This window comes from Haliotis rubra, unplaced genomic scaffold, assembly GCF_003918875.1.
Source record: "Haliotis rubra isolate DU_JTF1 unplaced genomic scaffold, ASM391887v1 Scf391, whole genome shotgun sequence".
In the NCBI taxonomy this organism is placed as follows: Eukaryota; Metazoa; Mollusca; class Gastropoda; order Lepetellida; family Haliotidae; genus Haliotis; species Haliotis rubra.
The window spans coordinates 505205-514594 of NW_025767070.1; the positions used below are offsets into that span (position 1 = coordinate 505205).

The 9390-nt window shown below is 42.7% G+C and overlaps 1 protein-coding gene across 1 annotated transcript; it reads left to right on the plus strand.

The window, feature by feature from the left end:
* The first annotated feature begins 7074 nt into the window (after positions 1-7074).
* On the plus strand, positions 7075-9331 carry LOC124286819. Its single transcript, XM_046723259.1, has 4 exons — positions 7075-7213; positions 7397-7509; positions 7885-7933; positions 8171-9331. The coding sequence occupies exons 2-4, from the start codon at positions 7401-7403 to the stop codon at positions 8799-8801; spliced, it is 789 nt and encodes a 262-aa protein (XP_046579215.1). The 5' UTR covers positions 7075-7213; positions 7397-7400; the 3' UTR covers positions 8802-9331.
* The last annotated feature ends 59 nt before the right edge of the window (positions 9332-9390 follow it).

Sequence of the window (9390 nt, forward strand, 5' to 3'; positions counted from 1 at the left end):
CCTTAACCTCCAATATTATACAGGTAAGGGGTTCTGTTCACTGTCTTTCTACCTGAGCGGTGGTTACCCTTTATACATTGTGTATCTGTTTGTAATTATTTCGGTCGTGAACCGTTTAAGACTGATCTGTACACGGGTGTTATCACGCAAAGGGCAACATTAATAATGTATTTCATTTCATATGGTGGTTTAGTTGAATTCATATTTTATCTTTTTTCATCAGAATTTGTATACTCTTCTGCCTCATTTTATATTCATTTCGCCAAATCTGAGTTCTGTTCATAGGATGTGGGTAACACAGTGGCCCAGTGGTCAAGGGTGTCGGAATTCCCTGTCCATTCTTTTGTCAATCAATCGTGTATTCTGTAGTATGGCCACATGGCCTAGAGTAAATTTTTTTGAGAGCAGGCACGCACGCACACACGCACACACGCACGCACACACACACACACACGTGTAGTGACGTAATAGATCTTAAACGAAATATATGTCTATTTATGCCCCCCGATCATGGATTCGAACCCCGTATCGCCCTGACTGGGTTTATCGGTTTGTCAGCACCATTCCTCACCTGCATCACATCCATTCCATATCTTGCTACCACTCCACGATATAAGTTCCACACGGTGGCAGAACGGCCTTTTACCCTATAATGAGTTAGTTCAACTCGCCCGCTTATGTCAAAACATATATTACCTGGACGACTATACCAATACATTATTAAAGTGATGTTCCACCATGTAATATGCAGGGTTTACTATATTCACTCATATTGATTCATGTATCAGCTAACGTGCCCAATATATCGACCATGTAGCGACTATACTTTGCCAGTATATATGTGCTGAAGGGTCGACGTATATTGCGTTTATGGAGGTACAAACCGCTGTCCACAGTGTAAACCCCCCAAAGGGACCTCCTTAAACACATAAACATATTGAAGTCAAACGTTATGAATAAATATGTCAACCATAAATTCACAGACTGCATATCTAATTATTAACACATATTGTAGACAGTTCGAAATGAGTAATACATACTCAGCAGCAAAAAAACGTCAGTACGAATTCAAATTTAGATAGGCACTGTAATCATATCATTACAGAAATGGACATAATAAGCGGATCAAAACCTTTTTTTTTTACAATATCTTGACACATCAATGAATAACTTTACGTTAAGGTTTGCAGTCCATTCAGACTATTGACTTTAGTATCTAGTGTGACCACCACGAGTGGCAATAACTGCAGCACAGCGTCTATGCATGGAGTGCACCAATCGACTGATGAAGGTCATTGGCACCTGGAACCACACTCTGAGAAAGGCCTGGCGCAATAAAAGTTCGGCCTTGGTATGACGTTATTCTGTCTTCTCTGAATTTCAGCCCAAAGATGTTCAATTGGTTTTAAATCAGAACTAAGGGCTGGCCACTGCATAATGTTGACACCGTTCTGCTGTAGGAAGTCCCGTGCAGCTCTGGTAGTATGGGCCGGGGCGTTATCATGCTGGAATGTGGTATGACGTGGGGTCTGAGAGCTTGGTCGAGGTAGCGCACCGCTGTGATGCCGCCTCCTGCTCTCCCTGGACCAAAGTTCTGGAACACCACAGGACCCACTCTCTGGTTCAGGCCTATTCCACCCCATACCATGATGCTTGCACCTCCCCATGAGTCTCTTTCCATAACACATTGGTCTGAGTAACGCTGGCCACGTCGTCGCCTTATTCTTGTTCTGCCATCTGCAGTTGATACGCAGTACCGACTCTCATCTGTAAACAGAACAGTTCTCCATTGCCTGTATCGCCAGTTTTGGTGTTGTAGGGCAAACTGTAGACGTTCACGCCGATGACGAGGGGTGAGGAAAGGTCGACGGTAAGGTCTACGGCAATGGAGGTTCTCGCTGTTATGACCATACGGGCGTGTCTCGCTTAGAAACAGCGTTAGAAAGACATATAGGTGTATAGACCCAACCCTATTACTATATAAAAGGAAAGGGATGTAACGACGAAACCACCTCTCCTCAATCAAAATCATCGGCAATCATACTCACTTGTCGGCCATAGATGACCTTGACATTCAAGTGACATGAGCAGTAAATTGGTAAAAATAATGTTAGAGGTTAAATATTTATAAACATAATTTACTAAAAATGAATCAATATTAAATGCATCTTTATAACCGCTAAAATTATTCTTACCAATTTATTGTTCCGTACATCATCCAAGATAGAAGGAATATTGCAAAGTTCATATTTCGCGCCCATTAGCAAACTGACAAAATATTACAGGATATTTATTTTCCAACAATCGGCGGGCCCGAGTCAGTTTGTGCGGATCTACTCAGGTCACTTGCAATGTCAAGGTCATCTATGGCCGACAAGTGAGTATGATTGCCGATGATTTTGGAGAAAATGCCTGCTTACTGTCGAGGAAATGATATGTAGATGTTGCAATCAGTTTTTAGACCCGTGGAATATGACCACCGGTCGAATCCAGCGCAATATAGGTGCTGTCAACGTGGTTGGAATTAATAAACGAATTTAAAAGGTGAGTTTTTGCTGTCTTGGCTGATCCATGATTTTGGCTTGGAATTGTGGAGGTAGATGTTTTCGGTGAGTTCTGGCGTATAACTTTTGAAATAATTATCCGATTGTGACCATTTATAGCTCATTTGGTAGGGAAATCATCTAGCTTTCGATTCGTAGGCCTCGGCGGGGCCTTAAAAACTATTTTACGTTGTGAAATCTAACTTTGATTGAGGACAGGGTGGTTTCGTCGTTACATCCCTGTTTCTAAGCGAGACACGCCCCTATGGTTAAGACGTCGGCGTACTGTATCAGTACTGATTGGTCTTCGGTGTGTTCCCACTGTCTGGCGTGCTGTTTCGGATGCCTGCATGAAGGGATTCTGTACATGCTGTCGAACAACATGTCTTGTCGTCTTGGGGCGGTGGGGTAGCCTAATGGTTAAAGCGTTGGCTCGTCACGCCGAAGACCCGGGTTCGAATCCCCACATGGGTACAATGTGTGAAGCCCATTTCTGGTGTCCCCCGCCGTGATGTTGCTGGAATATTGCTAAAAGCGGCGTAAAATCAAACTCAGTCAGTCAGTCTTGTCGTCTTGTGGTCACCCTTGGTCTGCCAGTACGGGGGCGATCATTTGTGGTGCTGGTGGCCCGGAAACGTTGCTGCAGCCTGTAGATGGTCCGAACGTTGACCTGGAAGTGATTGGCAACGGCTTGTGCAGTGTGGCCAGCTTCAAGTCTTCCTAGCGCCTGGTTCCTCTGAGCTGTCGTGAGTCTCGGCATCCTAGCTGCTGACGTTGTAATGTAAATTTTCAACCAGGTTTGGAGGTGCATTTTTTAGGGCAGGTCCTTGTGAACAGCACGTGCAGCATGACTTGCATGAAAAACAAGAGAACACCGTACCATCTCCGAGATCAGGATGCGTTTTTGAGACCATTTTTGGGTTCAATTCTGAGTTTGGGAAGGAATGTCCTTGTTCAGGTAAAGTTAGAGACGTTGTCAAAAATATACAATCAAAACATTAAATGAGTTTACAGTTATCCGTTTCTGTGAAAGAAAATTCCAAACTGACGTTTCTTTTGCTGCTTAGTATAGTTCAGCGTTATAGTCGAACACACGATCCGCCTATTCTGTTATGAGCCTATTAAGGACACAGTTATCCGTTAGTGGGCGTTTATTGGCTTATAGAAACAAACTGCAATGGAATTCCTTGCAATTTATTGAAGTACTTTGTTGATATCGGAGCATGTCCTTTTTTAAGTACATATATCCAACGGTAAATGCCGACCATTCGTCAGAGCCAACGAGGAGAGTATGTGGATATGTACATCCCTTAAGTGCATCGGGGTGACAGATCGGGGACTGCGCCATCTACCGGAACATATAAGACGCATCCTGTAGCTGTGGGGCGAGATTAAAATATCACTTGTATGTGTCTTTCATCAGATGTCTGTGAAGTACCATCTCCTGGACATTCTTGAAACACTCACAGAGCTTAGTCGACATGGATGTGCATCACATCCCATTGCAACAACTCCAGATAATATTTGCGCATATCGTTTCGTTGTTAGGATTCGCATTATTCTGTTAAACACTTGGGGCTCCGCGGAATCAATGCGGTTACAGGGAGGTGTGGATCTTCTTGTTAACGACGGATTCCGTCTACACAGAGAACATTGACAGTCGTTGTTCCTGAGTACGGAGACGAAAGGTCACAGTGTTCCGTATTGGTCATCCTTTGTAGAGCCATACATGGATAATGATAGGGACTCAAGTGTTTGTACCCATGTACGAGATGGTTGTTTGTTTGTTTGTTTCCTTTGTTTTGTTTTACGACCAACTATTACAGATATGTAATTGAGGAATAATCGAGTCTGGGCCACACAAACCAGTGATTGACATTAAGAGCAAGGATCCATGTCGTCATGGTGTGCAGCCCTGTGTCTGACCACTCATCCATTCAGACGCTTCTTACGAGTTTATGTTTCGGGGCCAATTGTAACCCACGATCCTTTGTGAGGGTCGCTAAAGGAAATAGTCATTGTTTGTAATATATGTAGTCTATAGCTCACGGTATATTCAGAGTAAGTGAGCGAGAGGAGTTTGACGCGTGCAGCAACGGTCCTCCTCGATCGTGCGGAACACGCAATAAGCGCTACAATTACTCACGTGACAAAACTCGGACCGCCGGCGTGACGAGCGAGCACATTCACCACAACGGAGGAACCCAGTGATGATCAACTATATCCAGTCCAACGGAAGATATTTACAATACCAAGCAAACCGCTAAAAGTACGTCTTATATGCATGTTAACATGATCTAATAGTTGAGCTGAGTTGAGTTTTACGTCACATCGGCATTATTCCAGCCATATAGTGACGAGATCAAGTCTGAAATAATACGCATTTTAAGTACAAAGTCCAAATGAGTTTTATTTTAAAAGCACATATATTCATTACACTGTCATTCAAAAACAGAAAATGTCAGAGCATTAAATTCAAAAGCACGCAATACGTTATTCCCATTACATAGTTACAATAACAGATCAACTTCCCCACATGATCTAATATGTCAATCCAGGTATTCATACCTTTAAGTAACAGGTACCAGGAATCAAATGATAAGAAGTAAAGGACTTCTATCGCATTCCGGTATCTAGTTTTTTCTTTAGTTTCTACTGGGCATATTATTATCTTACTGGACTGTTCCGTCTTTAATGTAAGTAGATTTAATCAGCGCTTCCTGTAAGAAAGGTGATGTGTTTGGTAACTAGGAGGTATATTAGTCTGACTCACAGTCCGTGAACCACATTATTCGGATTAACGTGGTTTGACTGTATCTTGGTGGGGATAAACATCTCAATCTAGGTATTTACCTGTATTTTTGATCTGACCGTTATAAACATCAGCCTGTAAAACAGTGTACATATAGGAAATATATTACAATTCTGCAGATGCTGGTGAAAGAGATCGAGTGTTTTCTAGGGCTGCAGGGTTGCCTCGCCCACATCATCATCACCTTTCATGTCTTTAGTCGTCCTTCTACTCATCTCGTTCATTCCTGCAGGTGCAAATATTGTACTTTTTTTCACTCTCCCCAGTCTGTATAACCTCTGTAAAGTAAGGGTTGTGGCAATACCACGAGTCTTTCCTAAACACAGGAGAATGTGTCAATCTTGTCAGACACTTCAACAAAGCGTTTCCAGAGATCCTGGGGACCTGTCGAGCTGCATGGTGGTACACCTGAATGTGAGACACGCCAGTGTAAGTGTGAGACCGCGTGTGCTGTTGCTACCTAGATCCCCGTCACAGTGTCCCTGTATGTTGCACCGCTTCATCCACAGGAAACAGAGACGCGCCTACTAGCATCAGAACCTCGCGAACCAGATGACCCTCAACTGTATTATCACGAGGTTAGAGAACATATACCTGTGACACTACATTGTAAATCTTCGAGGTTTTTTAATATGAATGAGTGACATTTCACCTTTTATTTTGTTTCAATATGAGACAATGAGCCAAAGACATGGTGTCCGCAATCATACATTAATATCAGTATGCACCCCTCAATATGAATATCAGTCTGCTTAGTGTTGTATTTTCTTAAAAGTGAAGAATACGGCGATACTTTGTCCAGTTTGACATTTTATGTCTTGCGAAACTCACAGATACAGCTGTCATTGTATTTCGAATATGAAACAAATTCTTACAATTAAGCTTAGTTTAGGTTTAAGGGCTCCACAGATGTTGCCTGTATTTAAGTGAGTGAGTGAGTTGGGTTTTACGACGCTTTTAGCAATATTTCAGCACTATCACGACGGGGGACACCAGAAATGGGCTTCACACGTTGTACGCTTGTATTTAAGAGTTGAAGACTCTCAAAACATGTTCTCGTATAATATATATCGTCCTAATATATAACAGACAACTTTTCAGTTGTATTATAAAAACAAACAAAACAAAACAAAACCGAAACAAAACAATTTTTACACGAGTCATAAAAGGTATAAAGGAGATTTTCTAAAATAAGGCCCTTGTACTGTTTGACTGTTGGGTCTCGGTGATAGGCCCTTGTACTGTTTGGCTGTTGGGTCTCGGTGATTGTGTCCATGTTTATTTTGATTTGTTGGGTATATTATGACAATATATTGTTATGCCATATCATCGGGGCAGGTAGTTGATCTAGTCAGGGCCGACAAACCAGAGGACGATATTATGAGCACTGTGCCATGTCGTCGGAGTAGGATAAAATGCTGTCAGTGAGCCTGAGCGGACGATCTGTCATCGACGATATTATTTGGCAGTTACATTGCAGCGTCCTCGAGTGCATTCAGCAACAGACCTCTCGATAATTACTTTTAATTATTGATACTTATGAATGCATTTTCTGAAAGACACAATGAAGAAAGACAATCAGCTTAATATATGCAGATACTTTTGGTTCCTTCCCGGTCCCGGAATGTACCGAGCGGACCCGAGTAATGCGATTGGGTCAGGAGCGCCACGTCACACAAGGTAAGTGCATGACGTCACAGACAGGAACAATGCCTATGACGTCATAGAATGGGCCATGACGAGACTCTGAAGTTTCGCCGCAGTCGATAGCTACACGTTGTTGTGCGCTGTTGTGTACTTACATTCAGAGCGTCATCAACGATACAAAGTAAAACTTTCAGTGTCAAGATATATCAAGGTATGTGGTTCCCCCAAAATGTTTTACTGCTGTACTTGCAGTGTACAGAATTAACGTGAATAATTACCATAGAATTATTGTTGACATTTAAAATGAATGAAAGGTCGTAGAAATTAACTGTGACCCAAATCGTTTCAAGAACACACTTTCGTTCCTGGTATTGACATGAGATCATCTTCACAGAATAATGTCACGAAGGACGAAGCAGCCAACAGAAGGGAGAAATGATTTGCTCGGCCAAGACATCTGCAGACAGAAATGGCCTCGTGATCGCTTGCCCCCGAGAAGGAGGCAGTGTAAGTTGCAGGGATTGGGAAAGGCAGGGGCCCTGGGCCATTTTGCACTTTAGAATAAAAAAATGGCCCATTCTAAATTCAGAAAATGGCTAATAATCCTGAAAATGGCCCATTGTCAAAGTTTTCTATCCCAATCCCTGAAGTTGACATGTGGGAAACGCATTTCATGATTAAAACTAAATGCTTTTAAAAATAGGTTTGTGTGATGAAGGAAATTACAATACTTTCCAGTGGAAGTTTCGTGGACTGCAACAAATAGTCCAAATGGAATGTACATAGTACAATATCCTTTAATCTTGTCTGAGACAAGATGATCTTGTTTTAGTCTGAACGTATCAAATTGTGTGTTCTATCTTTAGTCATTCTACTTTTCAGATGATCAGTTCCAAGAATTCAAATCTGATTCGAAGGGCAACCAAGTGAGGTACATAACATATTCTATATGTCTCTGTATAATAACCTTGACGTGTATCGCTTAATACACTTTCTTCATCAGTGTGTATGTTATCAGTATATTTGTTATAATTCAGCGACAATCGAAATTAAATCGAAACTGATTGCCAGTTGTGTCCTCATAGATGCTGGTTCATTTTGTGGAAACTGACAAAGAAACATTTAATGTGCACACAAATGCAGACTGCAGCGTGCATTTTCCTTGTAGGGTGTTGGAGAGACTGCCTATAGAATACTACCAACTCAGTAAGACCAGTCGGGACAAGATTCTGACGCATCGCCAGGAAACAATGCGAAGACGGAAGCCTGGTGGACACAGTAGAGATGGGGACTGCAACAGGATGGACTGGTTCAGCGACGTGATAGCCGATCTAACGGAAGACCGCCCAGTCCCACAGTACCTAACTAGGTATCAAGATCGTCTGAAGAGACATCTGGAAGAACAGAGGCAAACCATAGAGGAACTGGAGAGGAAGAAAGAGGAAGAGCTAAGGAAGGTTCAGCTTGTTCAAAAGAAACACAGTGTTGCCAGGCAACAGAGGGCGGTGTGTCCAGCTGTCAGCCATCACAGGAAGGAGATTGTGTTCAAGTCGAAGAGAGCGCCTGTAGTCATCCCCTCAGCGGAACCTCCAACAAGAGCTCGTCAGGTCTACAAGGCAAAGAAACCTGCACCGATCACACTTCCAGTGATTTCCACAGGGTCGGGTATTTCCAATGGTGAACATGTCTGGGCAATGGGGGCGTCTGAGGTTGAGATACACCTGAGCGGACAACGTCTCGGTTCCAAGACGGTTCTCCCTCCAATACATAAAAAGAACTCAAGACAGAGAAAGCTATAAGAGAAGAAACGCAGGGGCTGAGGACTGAATTCTTCCGAGCGTGGAGTACAGGTCTGTGGAATGCAGGCCTGTGGAAGGCAGGTCTGTGGAAGGCAGGTCTGTGGAGTGCAGGTCTGTGGAAGGCAGGTCTGTGCGATAGCCCCTCTGTGTGCTAACTGAATGCATGATGTGGACATCAACCCTCTCCCTACAGATACCATTGAAAGTTGCCATTACAGACAATAATTCGTTGCAATTTCAAAACCATGATTAAGTGTAATATAGAGCCTCTAAAAACATTTGTAAACCAATTTGCGAAATAAAATGTTAAGTATACTGTAATGACAGTTATTTTCCCGCAAACATTATAATAATCAAGGAAAAATTGGGATTCGAAACTAGGAACAAAGGGATCATGTCGCTCTTAACGTACTGGTTACGAAGGTTAAAGACAACTGATCCACCCGGCTTCCCATACCAGTATTTCATTTTCACTAACTCTATGGACAGGACGGACTAAAGCTACATTGTTCGACCAGGCCTTTAGACAGGTAAAATCTGTCGCCTCACTAACAAGACACTAGAGCTTCAAATACACTAAGTGAGGTGA